The following is a 19,779-nucleotide window of genomic DNA, read 5'->3' on the forward strand; positions in this document are numbered from 1 at the left end:
TTCGGCACAACATCGTGGGCCGAAGGGCCTGTTCTGTGCTGTATTGTTCTATGTTCTATGTACTTCCCATGGCAGCTCATTCCATACACACACCACCCTCTGTGTGGGGAAAAAAAAATGCCCCTTAGATCCCTTTTAAATCTTTTCCCCCTCTCATCTTAAACCTATGCCCTCTAGTTCTGGACTCCCCTATCCTGGGGAAAAAGGGTGAGGGGTGGTATGAGGCTGTACGTACTGATTTGTCCTCTCATTCTAATACTCATCTGCCTAGCAATGCAAATGTTCATACCTCAGGTGTAATGACCATTTGGTGCTGCCTACGCGTCCAATCAGGAAGAAACTGCAAAGAAATATGATGACTTCAGAAAGAGAGAAACATATTTCTGAAATATCAGAAACTTGTAAGGTCACTCCTTCTATGAAGTTGATGCATGAAGACTGGCCCCTGAAGTCTGAGACCAAATCTGCCTTTGGGAAACTGTTCTGTTGGTGAACAAGTAACTTCAAGTGAAACTGTATCTTGATTGTTTACTGTGACAGTGATGGTAGGGCCTAAATATGCTCCATCTGCTAATTTCTCAAAAGGAAACTCTATCTTTTTTTAAAAGCTCAGAAGTCTGCTGTCCACAGAATTTTCTCAGATTCCTAACAGAATTGCAGATACTCTTCAAGGATGTGCAATAGCTAAGGTATCACCATTACTCTGCTTGTAAAAGTCTCGAAAAGACCACTGATGATCTCGGATACAGCATGTGGAACAGCGCTGCTCTCTAGTGGCTGAAAGTGAAAGGGAGTTCTCCAGTCGTGTCCTTTTTCCAGTACTCTGGGGTCCTGCCAGGCATTTTAAACAATTGTTATGTGTTATTTGATGTTCAATCAAAAAGAAATTTTAAAACTTGGAATTACTTGACAAAATAATTTTAAAATATCAAAGAGAGAGGGGTGTAGATTTGGCCATTGCTGCCTTAAAATTAATTTCCTCAAAAGTATCAATTTCTAATCCCACTCAGGGTCCCAACCCCCCACTTTGGGAAACTCCCTCCCTTAATGTTGAACTCTGACAGTGCTTTCAGTCACCTACTAAAATCGGTGCCTGAATTCCCAGGGAACAGCGCTGTTAGATTGTCCGGAGGTTAGTAGAAATGTGCAGTGGTTCTCTGTACTAACAGCTCCTGCACCAACTACTAGCAGGATGCAGAGATGCTGCTGTGTGATTCAGACAAGCTGAGTGAGTCAGCAGATAAAGGATAACGTGGACAAACTATGAGGTAATCCACTTCAGTAGCCACAGCAGGAAGGCAGTCTGTTATCTGGATGGAGAAAGATTGGGAAAGAGGGAGGTGCAATGAGACCTGGATGTCCTTACACTCCAGTCACTGAGAGTCAACTGCAGAACCAGGGGTCACAGTCTAAGGATACAGGGTGGGTTATTTAGGACTGAGAGGAGGAGAAATTTCTTCACCCAGAGAGTGGGTAATTCTCTGCCTCAGAAAGTGGGTGAGGCCAAAAACATTGAATGTTTTCAAGAAGGAATTAGATGTAGTTCTTAGGGCTAAAGGGTATGGGGAGAAAGTGGGAACAGGGGGCTGAGTTGGATGATCATACTGAATGATAGAGTAGGCTCAAAGGGCTGAATGGCCTGCAGCTCCATCTGTAAAGTAATGGTCGCCCCTGATTGCTGTAATCACCTCACAGGTTCTCTCTGAGAATGCTTGCTTATACATCTGTAAAGATTACCACATGGGAAGTAGGGCGATCAGCTTAACCAGTCTCTAAATGTTGATTCGATATAATCTGTGGTCCCAATCCCATCTGCCCACTCCATGCATTCCTTCCCTCTCAGCGCCTATCAAACCTACTCACCGACACTCGGTTTCAGTAACATTTTGATGGGGCTTTCCTCTATCTGTCTACGTTTTGTGTAAAAGAAGGAACCTGTTCCTTCTCTTGCCCCTAAATCTCTTGGATTTAATCTTATGCCCATGCCCCCTTCCCCCTCTCATAACTAGAAAGATTTGTTGTCTCGTCTCAGAATCACAGAATTAGGCCGTTCTGCCCATTGTGCCTGACTGGCTCTTCAAATGAACATCATTATCTCGTCCTGCCTTTTCTCCATACCCCTGAACTCAATGATTCAATTGAATCGACCTCCACCATATTTCCAGACTCTGTGAAAAAATTCTCCCTCACATCACTCTTACTCCTTTTGCAAATCCTTTTAAGACTATACCCCTCTCATACCTTTAATGACAGTTTCTCCCTGTTGACTCTGTCCAGCCATTCATGGTTTTAAAATCCACTGTCCAATCTCCTCTCAGCTTTCTTTCCAAGAACAGTTCCAATTTCTTCATCGCTGAAGCTTCTCATTCAGTAAGTCGCTTCTGCACTATCTTCAATGCATTCACATCTTTCCTATGATGTGGCCACCCACTGTACACAATGCTCCAGCTGAAGTCTGTGTCTCTTATACTTCTAAATCCTTCCAGCAAACCACCAAATCGCCTCTGACCTAACAGAAACCATCTCCACTTCCCCAGGTAGCCTGCTTAACTCTGATGTAATTATAGAGGATTACCCCTTAGTGTTAGGTCTGTCAGACACTGCTTGATGTTGTACAGAAGGAGATTGAACTGGACAAAAAATGCAATTTATTTTATTTGTGTGCAATGTACAGCAATAATAATATTTGAGAATGCATTATACAATATGTGCAGTGTTTTATAAAGACAAGCTTCTAAAGTAGGAGGAGTAGAGACAACCACAGGTAATTATAGACCTGTGAGCCTTACTTCAGTTGTGGATAAAGTGATGGAAAAGGTTCAAAGAGATAGGATTTATAATCATCCAGAGAGGAATAAGTTGATTAGGGATAGTCATCATGGATTTGTGAAGGGTAGGTCGTGCCTCACAAGCCTTATTGAGTTCTTTGAGATGGTGACCAAAGGTGGATGTGGGTAAAGCGGTTGATGTATATATGGATTTCAGTAAGGCATTTAATAAGGTTCCCCATGGTAGGCTATTGTACAAAATACAGAGGCATGGGTAATTTAGCAGCTTGGATCAGAAATTGGCTAGCTGAAAAAAGACAGAGGGTGGTGGTTAATGGGAAATGTTTATCCTGGAGTTCAGTTACCAGTGGTGTACCATGAGACCACTGCTGTTTGTCATTTTTATAAATGACCAAGATGAGAGTGTAGAAGGATAGGTTAGTAAATTTGCAGATTACACTACGTTCGGTGGAGTTGTGGATAGTGCTGAAGAATGTTGTAGGTTACAGAGGGACATAGATAAGCTGCAGAGCTGGGCTGAGAGGTGGCAAATGGAGTTTAATGCGAAAAAATGTGAGGTGATTCACTTTTGAAGAAGCAACAGCAATAAAGAATATGGGCTAAGGGTAAGATTCTTGGTAGTGTAGATGAGCAAAGAGATCTCTGTGTCCAAGTACATATATTCGTGAAAGTTGCCACCCCGGTTGATGGGGTTGTTAAGAAGGCATAAAGTGTGTTAACTTTTATTACTAGAGGGTTTGAGTTTTGGAGCCACAAGGTCATGCTTGGTACGGCCACACTTGGAGAATTGTGAACAGTTCTGGTCACCACATTATAGGAAGGATGTGGAAGCTTTGGAAAAGGTTCAGAGGAGATTTACTAGCATGTTGCCTTGTATGGAGGGAAGGTCTTATGAGGAAAGGCTGAGGGACTTGAGGCTGTTTTTGTTAGAGAGAAGAAGGTTGAGAGGTGACTTAATTGAGACATATAAGATAATCAGAGGGTTAGATCGGGTGGACAGTGAGAGCCTTTTTCCTCGGATCGTGATGGCTAGCATGAGAGGACATAACTTTAAATTGAGGAGTGATAGATATAGGATAGATGTCAGAGGTAGTATCTTTACTCAGAGAGTAGTAGGGGTGTGGAACACACTGCTTGCAACAGAAGTAGACTCGCCAACTTTAAGGGCATATGAATGGTCATTGGATAAACATTTGAATGGTCATTGGATAAACATATGAATGGTCATTGGATAAACATATGAATGGTCATTGGATAAACATATGAATGCAAATGGAATAGTGTAGGATAAATAGGCTTCAGATAGGTTTCACAGGTCAGCGCAACATCGAGGGCCGAAGGGCCTGTACTGCGCTGTAATGTTTTATGTTCCATGTTCTAAAGTGTGTTAGTACTTTAAAAGAATATTGTTTATTCTGTACAGAAAAGCTCACATTGTTGCAATAGCTAGATATCAACACAGATTATGTTACACACGCCTAAATGACAAAATTCCTGGAGCTGTTTAGATTATTGCCTCTGGTAGGTTAAGTTTTGGACATAAATTATTTTCCTATATTTAAACCTCTGAAAATCTATAAGCGCAGGAAATGTACAGGACACAGTATGAACAGTCTCACAGGAAGAAGAGTGAATGTGCATTGATATGACATTGTGTGTCTCAGAAACCTGAGAGAGCTTCTCATCCATGATTTATTTGTGAGGGTAGCTCCTTTTGTGAAACACGTAGCTGTACCTGCCACTTTGCGAACTGTGTTCCATAATCAGCAACTTCAATAAATAACCAATTATAACTCGATTAAATGCAGCAGTCAATTTGCACACCAAAAGGTCTCTCAAACAGTGATTATGGCCACTATTATTGAGCAGGATACTCAATAGAGCTTTTGTTTGAAACTGTGGAGTCTTGGCATGTTTAAAGAAGATTCGTAGCTCAGATTGAGGTTCTGAGTGTAGGTTTGCTCGCTGAGCTGGAAGGTTCATTTTCAGATGTTTTGCCACCATACTAGGTCAAATCTTCAGTGAGCCTCCAAATGAAGCATTAGTGGTGTAGCCTGCATTCTATTTATTTGTTTGAGTTTCCTAGGGTTGGTGATGTCATTTCCTGTGGTGACATCATTTCCTATAGTGATGTCATTTCCTGTTCTTTTTCTCAGGATGCGGTAAATGGGATCCAAGTCAATGTGGAGTCTTATACCCCCAGCTAAGGAGGCAAACAGAGGCTCAGTTTATAATCATATCCACTTGTGACAGAGTAAAACTCTCTCAGCACTGCACCAGTTTAGACCTTACACTAAACACACTAGGGGAATTTTCTATCTTCTCTTAAAATGGGATCTTTACTATTTACCAATTATTGCTGAACCACCAGCAATAATTCTCACTTTAATGTGTTGTGGACTTAGAATCCCCAGCAGTGCAGCACTGTTTCAGTGTACAAAAATGTGGGGAGAAGGGATTTGTCTAGTTTAATTGGCTAAATCTAGTTTTTATTTCCATAAACCCCATTTCTTTCAAAGAGGAACGTTTAAAAATTGTTTTGTTGAAAAGAAATTCTGCTGATCAAAGGAAACCTAATAGATGTAGACTCAATGTGCTGAAAGACCAGCTTCCATTCTGTAGGGATTCTGTGAACTGTTTAAAACTAAAACTTGAGATCTTTGGAAGTTTACCTTCATGTCTGGTCTGTTTTGCAAACCCACAATTAAAGGAGATTTCACCTGTCTAGCATCGATCCAGATTTGGAGTGGATGATTTACCTAAGGACTTAAGGATGGATCTCTGCTAAGTTAAAATACTCTTGTGTGTATCAAAGTCAAGTGTTCACATTGATTTAGTTGTTTTCACATAATCAAATTCCAAGAAAAGAGTTACGGTCCCAAACACTCCACAAACACATCTCCTTGCTTCATGCTGAACAGATTTCTGGTGATAAAGACATCAACCAGACCAACAACTGCATGGCATGTGTACCTTGAAAAACCACCTTCTATTGATAATATCAATCTGAGTGTTCCGCAGGAAGCTGAGTTTAAACAGAAATGCGACGCAGTCACTATTTATTGTTTTTAAAGTATTCCCTTGTTTGTGTGCTGTTTTTGCTTCCCATTGTTACAGGCTCACTGTATTGCTTCTGGTTCTGCTCCTCTATGGGATAGTAGGTGTTTGAGTTTCTCCCGTTTTCTTGGACTGGAAATGGAATATTGTCCTCTGTACTGTCTTTAGGGTGAACTGCATGAAAACAAATATCACAATTAGGTTCAATTGCACAAAGCGTCAGTGTAGCTGGCCCGGTCTCCCAACCTCATTTCTCAAGTTTGGATGATGGACTTCTGTTAGATTGGACCAACATTACGGTCAAAGTGGTTGGCCATTGCTTTCAGCAGCTTGGCTCTTACCGCTCACCATCCTGCCTCTTGGAAGGGTTTACAGGCCAAGGATTAACCTGTTTGGCTACAATACAGAGACGCTTCCATTGCCAACCAGTGCCAGAGTGGGATTCGAACCTGGAGCAAAGGAGGCTACCCAACCTGTGCCACAAGACCTCCCTATTTATCATGTTACAGAGCTGCAAATATCTTTAAAACAACAGCTCATCTTTAATACATTGCACCATTTTATTAAACATCAGGATGAATGAGCACAGTGCAATGTATTCAAAGAAAAGGAAGACATTTTAGATTACTAATATATCCACACCAGCCCTCCGAAGAGCAACCCACCCAGACCATTTACCCCTTCACCTACCACTACAGGCAAGTTAGCAGAGCTAATTGAATTGGCCTGCACAAGGAAACCCACGCAGACACTGGGAGAATGTACAAACTCCACACAGACAGTTACCTGAGGTGGGAATTGAACCTGGGGTCTGGCACTGTGAGGTAGCAGTGCTAACCACTGTGGCACCATGCCCAACTTCAAGATAATGTAACAAACTTTACCACCATTACAATACTTTTGAATTGTAGTCACTGTTGTAATGTCAGAAATACAGCAATGTCAAAAATAAGCCCCCATAAATAATATTGTGGTAATGACCTGATAATGTCTAACCTGAGAAATAAATTTTGGCAAATCTATGACAGGTGACAACTCTCCTGCTTTCTTCAAAATAGTGTTATGGAGCGTTTATATCCATATGACGGCGAAAACGAGGCCTTGGTTTGACACTTCCTTCAAATGATAACCTTGACAGGCTCCTTTAGTACATGAGGGTCAGTCTGGACATTTGTGTTCACGTCTGTGGAGTGGGATTTAAATTCGTAACATTCTGATTCGGTGGGAATACTGCCACCCACTGGTGAGCTCGCAGTGACACAGAGGGGCGGGAGGACACAGATTGTTCACAGCTCCTCAAAGCTTTCTCCTTCCAACAGGCTGTGTATGTGTTACCTACTCAACTACAGGAGACTGGAAGAACACAGTAGGCCAGGATGCATCAGCTGTTTTCTTCCAGCCTCCTATTTGTTTACTTTGGATTGCAGCATCTGCAGTTTCTTTGTCCCTAACTTACTGAGCTACAGCTGACAACATTGACAGGAGGGAAAAGTAGAGGGGAAAAAAATCCCACTCACCCACAACTGACACTGTCTCAATGTCGAGAATGTCAGATTTGTACATCGGAGCTTCGTTTGTTTTGTTGCTTATCAATGGCATCATTGCTGTTGCAGGTTTTGAATCAGAGTTAAGGCCATTCAAACACTGCTCCTCAGCTTCTGGCACAGCTCCTGCATTTATTTCTGCTTCGTCCCTGCTCCCTTTGTAAATATCGCTTTTGACGCCACAGATGCAAATAAACTGTATTTGTGAAAAACAGGGGAGCTCAGTTTACAGATAAGTATTCGATAGAAAGTTGTTTATGCATTTAATATATCTACCTTTTTTGAATTCATTCACAGAAATATGAGTATCAGTGGCTAGGCCAGCAATTATTGCACATCCCTAATTGCCCAGAAGTTAGTCAAGAGTCAACCATATTGACTATGGGTCTGGAGTCACATGTAGGCCCATGTTTCCTTGCCTGGGCCTTTTCTGACAATCAGCAGTGGTTTTGTGGTCATTATTAGACTCATCACTCCAGATGTTTATTCAGTTAGGTACATTGACAGAAATGTATTTGTTGTTTCGATCTTTTTCCCCTTTTATTGCTCTGCCATGTTGGAATTTGAACCCAGATTCCTGTTAACTGGTTCTCAAGATTATTAGTTTAGCGGTAATGCTGTTACATCATCACCCACCTGCCCCAATATTTACACAAGCTGGGATATTAGTGGATACAGAAAAGGCCTTGAATTAGGCCTTGGGCCCTTTTGTATACCAGGTGCCTGAGACCTTGGAGCTCCAGGAGCCTCTAGAATTGAGCCAGAACTGTCTCTCCGGCTGCAGTCAAGAATACCAGACCAAAGACAGGAAGGGACAGGTCACAATCAAACTGGAGAGTTAAACTCCACAGGCACCTCATGTCTGAGCGTGACAGGGCACATAGTTTTAAAGCGATTTGCAAAAGGAGTGAATTAGATTACATTACATTACATTACAGCGTGGAAACAGGCCCTTCGGCCCAACAAGTCCACACCGACCCGCCGAAGCGCAACCCACCCATACCCCTACCTTTACCCCTTACCTAACACTACGGGCAATTTAGCATGGCCAATTCACCTGACCTGCACATCTTTGGACTGTGGGAGGAAACCGGAGCACCCGGAGGAAACCCACACAGACACGGGGAGAACGTGCAAACTCCACACAGTCAGTTGCCTGAGGCGGGAATTGAACCCGGGTCTCAGGCGCTGTGAGGCAGCAGTGCTAACCACTGTGCCACCGTGCTGCCCAATGTGAGGTGTGAGGTGTGAGAAAGAAATTTCCACACAGCGAGTGGTTAGAGTCTGGAGTGGGGGCTGGTTTGCTCAGTTGGCTGGATGGCTAGTTCGCAATAAAGATTGATGCCAACAGCATGGTCTTAATTCCCACACTGACTGAGGTAACCATTGAGGACTCCTCTTGCCAAACTCTCCCTTTGCTTGTGGCATTGTAACTCTCAGGTTAACCAACCACTACTCCTCTACCTTTATTGAGAGAGTAGCTCTATGGTTTGGTAGGACTAGGGTGATTCTACCTCAAGTGCTGAGTGCACTGCCTGGACGTGTGGCTGAGATATTCAAGAAAGATAATGATCTCAAGAGAAACAATGCAAGGAGGGATTACAAAGAAACTAAGTTACAATGCTCATTTGGAGAGCTGGTATAGATACAATGAGCTGAACAGCCTCCTTCTGTACTGCAATTCTCTGAACTGTTGTTTTTGTTCTCCATCAGTCTGTTCCACAAGACATATGTAGCACACTCAGAGAAAGAGTTTGCGATGGGGGATTGTTGAAGAAACAGTTCTCTGTTTTAGACACTAATATACATACATCGTGTTAACAAAGAATTGGAATTACTCTAGCAAGACAATGTTTGAATTACATCTGCTGTTATGGTCTTATATGTTTTATGTGTGGGAATAAGATGGCATATAAGGTATAATGTGTAAAGTCTAAATAACCTTATTGTTTTGATCATAAAAAGAGAAAAGTAGAATAATAATTCTTCACAATTCTTGAAACGTATAAAGATTGCAGTATAAACAGATTTTTAATCATTAAGGGAATCAATGGTTATGGGGAAAAGGCAGGAAATTGAAGTTGAGAATTATCAGATTAGCCATTATCTCATTGAATAGACTTGATGGGCTGAGTGGTCTACTATTCTATGTCTTATGCTCTTATAGAGTACAAGCTGTAAGGACAATCAACCTATTGTGCAGCCCAAGGGACAGGAACAAACAGATCTTAAAACAAGGTTCAGAGGTGCACACTATTCCAAACCCCACTCCAAACACAGACTTTTCCATTGAAATATTTTAAACTTGCAAATCACCATTGATTAATGAAAAATCTATAAATGGAACAGCAATTCAGAGAATAAGCCATGTTTGTAAAACATACTTACCTTCAATTTCACCAGCATTCCAATTCCTAGAAGAGACACAGAGAAAGCGACAAATCAGGTAAGAAAGGCAGTAATGAATCTTGAGTGTATATTTAACATATGGTCCCTTTGCAATGTATTCTTGCATTTCCCAGTTTATATTTTTACATCAGATTCTGCATTTAAACAAGTTTACTTCACACTGCTGCAAATTTACAGAATTTCACAAAAATGTTGGCAAACAGTGAGTGAATGGGCCATTTGGTGCAGAAGCTCAACTGAATTTTTCTAATAGAGTCATAGAGATGTACAGCATGGAAACAGACCCTTCGGTCCAACCCATCCATGCCGACCAGATATCCCAACCCAATCTAGTCCCACCTGCCAGCACCTGGCCCATATCCCTCCAAACCCTTCCTATTCATATACCCATCCAAATGCCTAATTTTAAATATACAACAAATGGCCTATTCAGATGGATTGACTCCAGGAATAAACGCAAAATATTGTGGATGGTGAAAGTCTGAAATGAGTGAGAAAGTGCTGGAGAAATTCAACAGGTCCAGCAGCATCTGTGGAGAGAGAAACAGAGTTTATGCTTTGAGTTCAATTTGACTGTTGAATAGGACCCGTTATATTGCCCCATAATGTCCAGGGCTGTCCAGGCCAAGTGGGTTAGCCATGGGATACTGCCCAATCTGAACTGACTCCTGGCTTGAAGCTCCCACTAATAATTTTAACAGCAATTGGACTGCCACCAAAGTTTGAGAAAAGCTTCTGTTTGAGGTTACCACCATTCATCAAAGCCCACTAATCCTCAAGCCTGTCACAAATATGTAAGCTCTGCATTGAGCCATCAAACTGATCCATTTCAAAACGAAATCAGAGATTGCTGGAAGAACTCAGCAGGTCTGGCAGTAGAAAGCAGCGTTAACATTTCGGGTCCAGCGACCCTTATCATAGGAGCCCTACAGTGCAGATAGAGGCCATTCGGCCCATGAAGTCTGCACCGACCAGCTGAAGACCATCCTACCCAGACCCACTCCTACGCTGGCAGGATTTCTCTGTAACCCCACATTTCACCTGGCTAATCCACCTAGTCTCCCAATCCGGGGACATTATGGAACAATTTAGCAAGGCTTCTTCAGAGCTGATCAGTTTGCCTATGGATTGTGCTACTCAGCAAAAAATCAATTCAATTTGGATTTTGTCATCAACAGGAAACTAATTTTATTTATTGTAAACAAATTTATTCTTTAACAAATGGCAGATAAAAAGAAAGTATTACTAATCTACAACCATGCACCTTTAACTATATCACTTTAAGCCCCAAATGCACAAATATTTATTCACGAATAAGACAGATAAAAGGCAAATAGTTTGAGTTAGATATTATGAGTGGAAAAATGTTTCAGTGCTATGATGGTCGGCTCTCATGCAAGGAGCTGCTGTCTATCTCATCTACATTTGGAGTCAACTTAATGAGCTGTCACCCAAAGCTTCAATCCTTTACCTTGCTTCTTTGATACCTTGCACAGTGAAGTTCTCATTGTTATGATGACACAAAGAATGGCCAAAGGAACCACAATCCAAACCATGAAAGAAGTGAAAGATTTTCCTGGAACAAGATGAGATCTTGGTGTGTAAAACTGTTCTTAAATATTCAATAAATTACATTAAAATTCTCCCCAATTACCATTGACTCACTGGAATGGTGAACCTTTGGAATTTTCTTTAAATTCATTCACAGATGAGAGCATCACTGGCCAGACAGTATTTACTGCCCATCCCTAATTGCCCAGAGAGTCACCCACGTTGCTGTGGGTCTGGAGTCACATGTAGACCAGACCAGCTAAGGATGGCAGTTTCCTTCCCTAAAGAACATGAGTGAACTAGATGGGTTTTTCCAACAATTGAAAACAAAAGGACTCATGATCATCATTAGACTTTTAATTCCAGATTTTTGTTGAACTCAAATTCCACCATCTACTGTGATGAGATTTGAACCCAGGTCCCTGGGACACTACCTAAGTTTCTAGGTTAACAGTCAAGCAATAATACCACTAGGCCATTACCACCCCATTGAAGAACATGCTTCACTAGAAGGCTGAGGAGGCACAGCCACTGAGTATGCTCATAGCAGAGATCGAGAGCTTTCAAGATATCATACAATCGATAGACTATCAACCCAGACACCCAGGTAAGACCCTTGGGTTTGAATCCCACAGATGATGGAATTTGAATTTAATAATAATCTGGAATTAAAGATCTAATGATGACCATGAAACTATTGTTAAAAACTGAAAGAACTGCGGATGCTGTAAATCAGAAACAAAAACAGAAATGATAGTAAAATGTAGGGTTTGTAGGTTAGTTTGATCTTAGAGTAGGATAAAAGGTCAGCACAACATCGAGGGCTGAAGGGCCTGTGCAGTGCTGTACTGTTCTATGTTCTAAATGGCTGGAAAAGTTCAGCAGGTCTGGTAGCACCTGTGGACATACAACAGAGTTAACATTTCTAGTCCGGTTACTCAGGCCTGTACTGAGGAAGGGCCACTCAACCCGAAATGTTAACTCTGATTGCTGCCAGATCTGTTGAGCTTTTCCATGAATCAATTGTTAATTTTTGGGAAAACCCATCAGGTTCATTAATATCCTTTAAAGAAGGAAACTGCCATCCTTACCTGGTCTGGCCTATATATGACTCCAGACCCTCAACAATGTGTTGGCACTTAACTGCCCTCTGGGCAATTAGGGATGGATAAATAAATACTGGTCTAGCCAGCGATGTACTCACCTTGTGAATGAATTTAAAGAAAAGGCTAAGGAGACAGTATAGGGAAAACAGTCTTGAAGTAGAGGCTCAGAGTGGTGGGCAAAAGTGAGGACTGCAGGTGCTGGAAACCAGAGCACAGCAGGTCAGGCAGCATCCGAGGAGCAGGAAAATGGACGTTTTGAGCAAAAGCCCTTCATCAGGAATAGGGGCACGAACCCTCCAGGATGGAGAGATAAATGGGGGGAGTGGGGCTGGGGAGAAGGTAGCTGCCTGACCTGTTGTGCTTTTCCAGCACCGCTCTGATCTAAACTCTGGTTTCCAGCATCTGCAGTCCTCACTTTTGCCTAGTTGATTTTAACCCTACTGCGAATCCTCTTGCAAGGATGCCTACCTTGAAGAAGTTCTCCTCCTTTCTCCAAAAGAATCCCAGTGAGTCTCTCTCTCACTGCAACCCCCAGGTCATTTCCTCTGCCATGAAGCTCTTCAACCTTGTACTGAAACCCCCACCCTCCTGTCTGACCTATCACCTCCATCCCCACCCCCATTCACCTATTGTCCTCTTGGCTACCTCTCCCCAGCCCCACTCTCCCCATTTATCTCTCCACCCTGGAGGTTCCCAGCCACATTCCTGATGAAGGGTTTATGACCAAAATGTCGATTCTCCTGCTCCTCGGATGCTGCCTGACCTGCTGTGCTTTTCCAGCACCACTCTGATCTAAACTATTAGAGTGGTGGAACAAGCTTGAAGGGCCGAATACATTAGCAGGAAAATCAAAGTTTCGAGCAAAAGCCCTTCATCAGGAATGAGGCTGGGAGCCTCGGGGGTGGAGAGATAAATGGGAGGGGAGTGGGGCTGGGGTAGCTGAGAGTGCTGGGGTGGATGGAGGTGGGGATGAAGGTGATAGGTCAGAGGGGAGGATAGAGCAAATAGGTGGGAAGAAAGATTGACAGATGGGACAGGTCATGAGGACAGTGCTGAACTGGAAGGTTGGAATTGGGGTAAGGTGGGGGGGAAGGGAAATGAGGATACTGGTGAAGTCCACATTGATACCATGGGTTGAAGGGTCCCGAGGTGGAAGATGAGGCGTTCTTCCTCCAGGCGTCAGATGGTGAGGGAGTGGTGATGGAGGAGGCCCAGGACCTGCATGTCCTCAGCAGAGTGGGAGGGGGAGTTGAAATGTTCGGCCACAGAGTGGTGGGGTTGATTGGTGCGGGTGTCCCAGAGATGTTCTTTGAAGCACTCTGCGAGTAGACATCCAGTCTCCCCAATGTAGAGGAGACCGCATTGGGAGCAACGGATATAGTAAATGACATGTGTGGAAGTGCAGGTCCCAGACCTCAGCTGTTTAAACTCTGGAACTCCCAGCTGAAACCCCTCCAACATTTTGTCTCTTCAAGATGCTCCTCATGACCTAGTTAAATTGCCTGTAATGTCCACGGTGGATTAGCAATGGGAAATGCAGGGTTTTGGGGATAGGGTCGAGGGGTAATTCTGGGTGGGATGCTGTTTGGAGGATCAATGCAGACCTGATGGACCAAATGGCCTGCTTCCACATTGTGGAACTCCCATTAGCTCTATCTATAGCCCTCATTATTTTATAAACATCTATCAGGTTGCCTTTCAACCTCCTACGCTCCAGTGAAAAAAGTCCCAGCTTACTTAGCCTTTCTTTATAACTCAAATCTTCCATCACCGGCAACATCCTTGTAAATCTCTTCTGAACCCTTTCCAGCTTAATAAGATCCTTCCTAAAACTGGGCAACCAGAACTGGACTCAATATTCCAGAAGAAGCCTCATCAATGGCCTGTACAACCTCAGCATGGCTAAAATCATGAGGGGCATGGATATGGTAAATAGACAAGGTCTTTTTCCTGGGGTGGGGGAGTCCAGAACTAGAGGGCATAGGTTTAAGGTGAGAGGGGAAAGATGTAAAAGAGAACTAAAGGGCAACCTTTTCACAAAGAGGGTGGTACGTGTATGGAATGAGCTGCCAGAGGAAGTGGTGGAGGCTGATACAATTGCAACATTTAAAAGGCATCTGGACGGGTATATGAATAGGAAGGGTTTGGAGGGACATGGGCCGGGTGCGGCAGGTGGGACTAAATGGGGTTGGGATGTCTGGTCGGCATGGACAAGTTGGACTGAAGGGTCTGTTTCTGTGCTGTATATCTCTATGACTCTATGACTTCCCAACACCTATACTCAAAGGAGAAAGTAAGGACTGCAGGTGCTGGAGATCAGAGTCAAGAGTGTGGTGCTGGAAAAGCACAGCAGGTCAGGCAGCATCCGAGGAGCAGGAGAATCAACATTTTGGGCATAAGTCCTTCATCGGGGATTAGCTGCTCCTGCTGTGCTTTTCGAGTGCCACACTCTCGACTCCTATACTCAAAGTACTGAACAATGAAGACAAGCGTGCTAAACACCTTTTTAACCACCCTGTTTACATGTGACGCAAACAGTTCTGAATCCCTACCTTGCTCAGGAATTAATGATGTTACATACACTGGAAGTCAGGTTAGTTCAAAATGAAATTCTATTCTGCACAGGTTAGAAATTAAACATTGTAAAGTGTAAAAATTACTTTTGAAACTTACTTTCTTTCCACGTTGGATTCTTCACTGGGAGATGTAGATTGATACAATAGTTATCAACAGTACTGTTACCTTCACTGTACAGCATCTTCCCCAACAATGAGCAACTATTAAAAAAAATTGATCTATCAGTATATTCTTCCCAGTAACTGTACATTCTGCAAGCTTATTATTAAACAAAGAGATTTCATCCAGTTATTTGTGATCCAAAGATATCATTTATATACATCTTCATTAATCCATAAGAAATAAGATCAGGAGTAGGTCATTTGGCCCCTTGTGAGGATGTTCACCAATGACTGCACAATGATCAGTACCATTCGCGACTCCTCAGATACTGAAGCAGTCCGTGCTCAAATGCAACAAGATCTGGACAATATCCAGGCTTGGGCCAGCAAGTGGCAAATAACATTCGTGCCTCCCAAATGCCAGACAAAGACCATCACCATTAAGAGACACTCTAACCACCGCCCCTTGACATTCAACGGTTGTACCACTACTGAATCCCCCACTGTCAGTCACCATCCTTGGGATTGCCATTGACAAGAAACTTGACTGGACTCACCACATAAAAACAGTGTCTACAAGAGAAGGTCAGAGACTAGGGATACTGTGGCAAATAATTCACCTCCTGACACCCCAAAGATTTTTTAACCTTCTAAAGGCACAAGTCAGGAGTGTGATGGAATACTCCCCACTTGCCTGGATGGGTGCAGCCCCTACATAACTCAAGAAGTTGACACCATTCAGGACAAAGCAATCCACTTGATTGGCACCACATCTACAAACATTCAATCCCTCCACTGCCAACACTCAGTAACAGCAGTGTGTACTATCTACAAGATGCATTGCAGAAATTCATCAAAGATCCTTAGGCAGCACCTTCGAAACCCACGACCACTTACATCTAGAAGATCAGCAGATACTTGGGAACACCACCACCTGCAAGTTCCCCTCCAAGCCTCTCACCACCCTGACTTGGAAATATACCGCCGTTCCTTCACAGTTGTTGGGCCAAAGTCCTGGAATTCCCTCCCTATCAACATTGTGGGTCAACCCACAGCAAGTGGACTGCAGTGATTCAAGAAGGCAGCTCAACATTACCTTCCCGAGGGGCAACTAGGGATAGGCTATCAATGCTGGCCAGCCAACGACGCCCAAGTCCCTTAAATTAATTGAAAAAAAAGGCTGCACCAATATTCAATGGGGACTCCTGATGAAGGGCCAGGCCTGAAACATCGACTCGCCTGCTCCTCTGATGCTGCTGGACCTGCTGTGCTTTTTCCAGCTCCACATTTTATCGACTGCAACATTCAATAGGATCATGGCAGATCTGACATTCCTCACTTCCATTTTCCCATGTATGCCCAAGAACTCTCAAGTCACCCATTGAACAGGAATCTGTCTATCGCAGCCTCAAATATACATAAGGACTCTGCTCCCACAGCTCTCCATGGAAAGAAGTTCCAAAGACCTTCAACCCTCTGAGAGAAGAAATTCCTCCTCATCTCAGTCTTAAATTGGTGCCCCTTTAGTCTGAGACTGTGTCCTCTGGTCCTAGACTCTCCCATGGGGGGAAACATCCTCTCAACATTTGCCCTGTCAAGCCCCTTAAGTATCCTTTATGTTTCAAGGAAATCAGCTCTTATTGTTCTAAACTCCAAAGAGTAGAGTGCCAAACTGTTTAACCTTTGCTCATAAGACTGAAGATCATCCAAGTGGACCCTCTCTGAACTGCCTTCAATTAAATAATATATTTTCTTTGATAAAAGACTCTGGTGCGGCCGCATCTGGAGTATTGTGTGCAGTTTTGGTTGCCATACAATAGGAAGGATGTGGAGGCACTGGAACGGGTGCAGAGGAGGTTTACCAGGATGTTGCCTGGTATGGTAGGAAGATCGTATGAGGAAAGGCTGAGGCACTTGGGGCTGTTTTCATTGGAGAAAAGAAGGTTTAGGGGTGACTTGATAGAGGTGTACAAGATGATTAGGGGTTTAGATAGGGTTGACAGTGAGAATCTTTTTCCAGGTATGGAGTCAGCTATTACAAGGGGGCATAGCTTTAAATTAAGGGGGGGGGGTAGGTATAGGACAGATGTTAGGGGTAGGTTCTTTACTCCGCGAGTCGTGAGTTCATGGAATGAAAGAACCAGTAGCAGTGGTGGACTCTCCCTCTTTATGGGCATTTAAGCGGGCATTGGATAGGCATATGGAGGATAGTGGGCTAGTGTAGGTTAGGTGGGCTTGGATCGGCGCAACATCGAGGGCCGAAGGGCCTGTACTGCGCTGTATTCTTCTATGTTCTATGTTCTATAAGGACCAAAACTGCTCACAGTACAAGCGGGAATGGGAGTTGCAGGGATGACCTTAGAAGGCAGTAATTTTGAATTGAATTTGCACTTGAGTAAAAAATGTTTTGCAGAAGTTGGAAATCTCTTAAAAAAATGAAAGTGCTAGAAAGTGTCAGGAAGTAATGGTAGAGTAAAATCTTTATCTATGTTATTATCTAAACTTTGCAAAAACATGAAGTTGAACCATCAGCCCGATCTATAAGAGTGTTTTTGATGTTGCTGCATATAGCCGCCCTGAGTTCTTTTTTAAAAATTGCACATTAACCCACAGATTGCAACCTCATTGCAAATAAAACAAACCTTGTACATCTTATCTCTCATTTCCTCAGAATTCAGGCGTCCCAAGCAGTCACCCTTCAGCTGCAAAGATTTCAGCAATTAATTGATAAGAAAGATAAGAACTAGCAACAGAAATGACCCAATTCTCACAGGTCTTTGTTTCATGGGTAACGCACTTTTATTCCGTTAATGTACGGTGACGTAAATCATTCCAAATGAAGCCTAGTATATTCACCACTTTCACCTTGTTCATGCAATCCCTCTGGTGTGGAAGTAGACCATTCGGCCCATTGAGTCCACACCAACCCTCTGAAGAGCATCCTACCCAGAGGCACCCCATAACCCTGCATTTCCCCATAGCTAACCCACCTAGCCTGAACATTGCTAGAAACTATGGGCAACTTAGCATGGCTAATCCATCCTAACCTGCACATCATTGGATTGTGGGAAGAAACCAGAGCACCTGGAGGAAACCCACACAGATGCGGGGAGAATGTGCAAAGTTTGTGAGAAGATTTGTAGCTCGGGTGCTCGTTGTTGTGGTTCTGTTCGCCGAACTGGGAATTTGTGTTGCAGACGTTTCGTCTCCTGTCTAGGTGACATCCTCAGTGCTTGGGAGCCTCCTGTGCGATTCTGTGATCTTTCCTCCGGCATTTATAGTGGTTTGTCTCTGTTGCTTCCGGTTGTCAGTTCCAGCTGTCCGCTGCAATGGTCGGTATATTGGGTCCAGGTCAATGTGTTTGTTGATAGAATCTGTGGATGAGTGCCATGCCTCTAGGAATTCCCTGGCTGTTCTCTGTTTGGCTTGTCCTATAATAGTAGTGTTGTCCCAGTTGAACTCATGTGCAAACTCCACACAGACAGTCACCCGAAGGTGGAATCGAACCCAGGTCCTGTGAGGCATCAGTGCTAACCACTGAGCCACTGTACGCATTTTCCTGAGGTTTCGTGAGTGCCTTTAACTGCACAGTGAATGCTGCCACCTGAGATATTTCGGTAGAGATCAACTGCATGTGTGGAACCTTTTGTGGGGAGGATGCAAACTGAAGCTCGAGAATTTAATGGTGTTTTTATTCAAGTATTTCAGACAGTCAATGAGAGCCACCAAGACCTTGGGCATTTAATCTGGCTCAGTTTCTGTAAAATGAGTTCTGCCTTTCTCTCCGATGAGTGGTTTTTGTTAAATCACTTCTGTAACTATTGAATTGATTCAAGGCAGAGTTAGATAGACTTTTGATAGACAAGAGGCTCGAGGGTATGGGACACAGACAGGAAATGCTGATGAAACCACAATTAGATCAGCCATGATCGTACTGAATGATGGGGCAGATTCGAAGGGCAGCATGGCTGACACTCACTCCTAGTTGTGCATCTTCACATTCCTAATCCTTGTTCTGACTACTCAGTCAGACATTGAATGATTATTCATTTGTGTCAATAACTATATTTGTCTGGGTAAATGAGTACCTGTTGGTGCCCTAGTGTCGGTAGTACTGTAATCCTTGCTGAGCTTCCAACTTACTTCCAGTTTGTGGGGAATCCTGATTGCACAGCTCAAAGCTCATCGTTTCACAGTATCACACAGCACAGAGGAAATCCAGTTGGCCAATTGCACCTTTGCCTGCGCTTTCTAAGGGCTGTTCAATTACCCAACTCCCCCTTCCCTTTTTCTTTACTGCCTTGTAAATTGTTCCTAAGTATAGATCCAGTTTCCTTTCAAAGTCACTATTGGATCTGATCCTGGCTCCCTGCAGGCTTGCCTCACAGCACAGTCCTAGTATTTAATCAAACCCTGATGTAAATACCGCCGTGTGAAGACTCAGTCATTAGCACATTGCAGTACATTGGCACCGAGCTCCACATTTCCAGCTGGGAATTCAGATCCCGGCTCTTTCTGAAATCTGACATGAACATAGAAACATAGAAAATAGGGCAGGAGTAGACCATTCGGTCCTTCAAGCCTGCTTCACTATTCAGCATGATCATGGCTGATCACCCAACTCAGGCCTCTGTTCCCCAAACCC

General features: G+C 43.4%; 1 protein-coding gene across 2 annotated transcripts in view; it reads right to left on the minus strand.

Annotated features, from left to right (window-relative positions):
- Positions 1-4,904: 4,904 nt before the first annotated feature.
- Positions 4,905-19,779, minus strand: part of LOC122540443 — a 52,362-nt gene continuing 37,487 nt past the window's right edge. Inside the window, exons 9-13 of one of the 2 annotated variants that reach the window (XM_043676236.1) lie at positions 15,130-15,233; positions 11,271-11,375; positions 9,779-9,804; positions 7,364-7,586; positions 4,905-6,020 (exon numbers count right to left, since the gene is read on the minus strand). In XM_043676236.1, coding sequence (XP_043532171.1) covers positions 5,845-6,020; positions 7,364-7,586; positions 9,779-9,804; positions 11,271-11,375; positions 15,130-15,233 — 634 coding nt within the window. In that variant the 3' untranslated portion in view covers positions 4,905-5,844. The remainder of the gene's footprint in view (positions 6,021-7,363; positions 7,587-9,778; positions 9,805-11,270; positions 11,376-15,129; positions 15,234-19,779) is intronic. The other variant, XM_043676237.1, reaches the window with a different exon arrangement.

Source organism: Chiloscyllium plagiosum, chromosome 34 (assembly GCF_004010195.1).
Source record: "Chiloscyllium plagiosum isolate BGI_BamShark_2017 chromosome 34, ASM401019v2, whole genome shotgun sequence".
In the NCBI taxonomy this organism is placed as follows: domain Eukaryota; kingdom Metazoa; phylum Chordata; class Chondrichthyes; order Orectolobiformes; family Hemiscylliidae; genus Chiloscyllium; species Chiloscyllium plagiosum.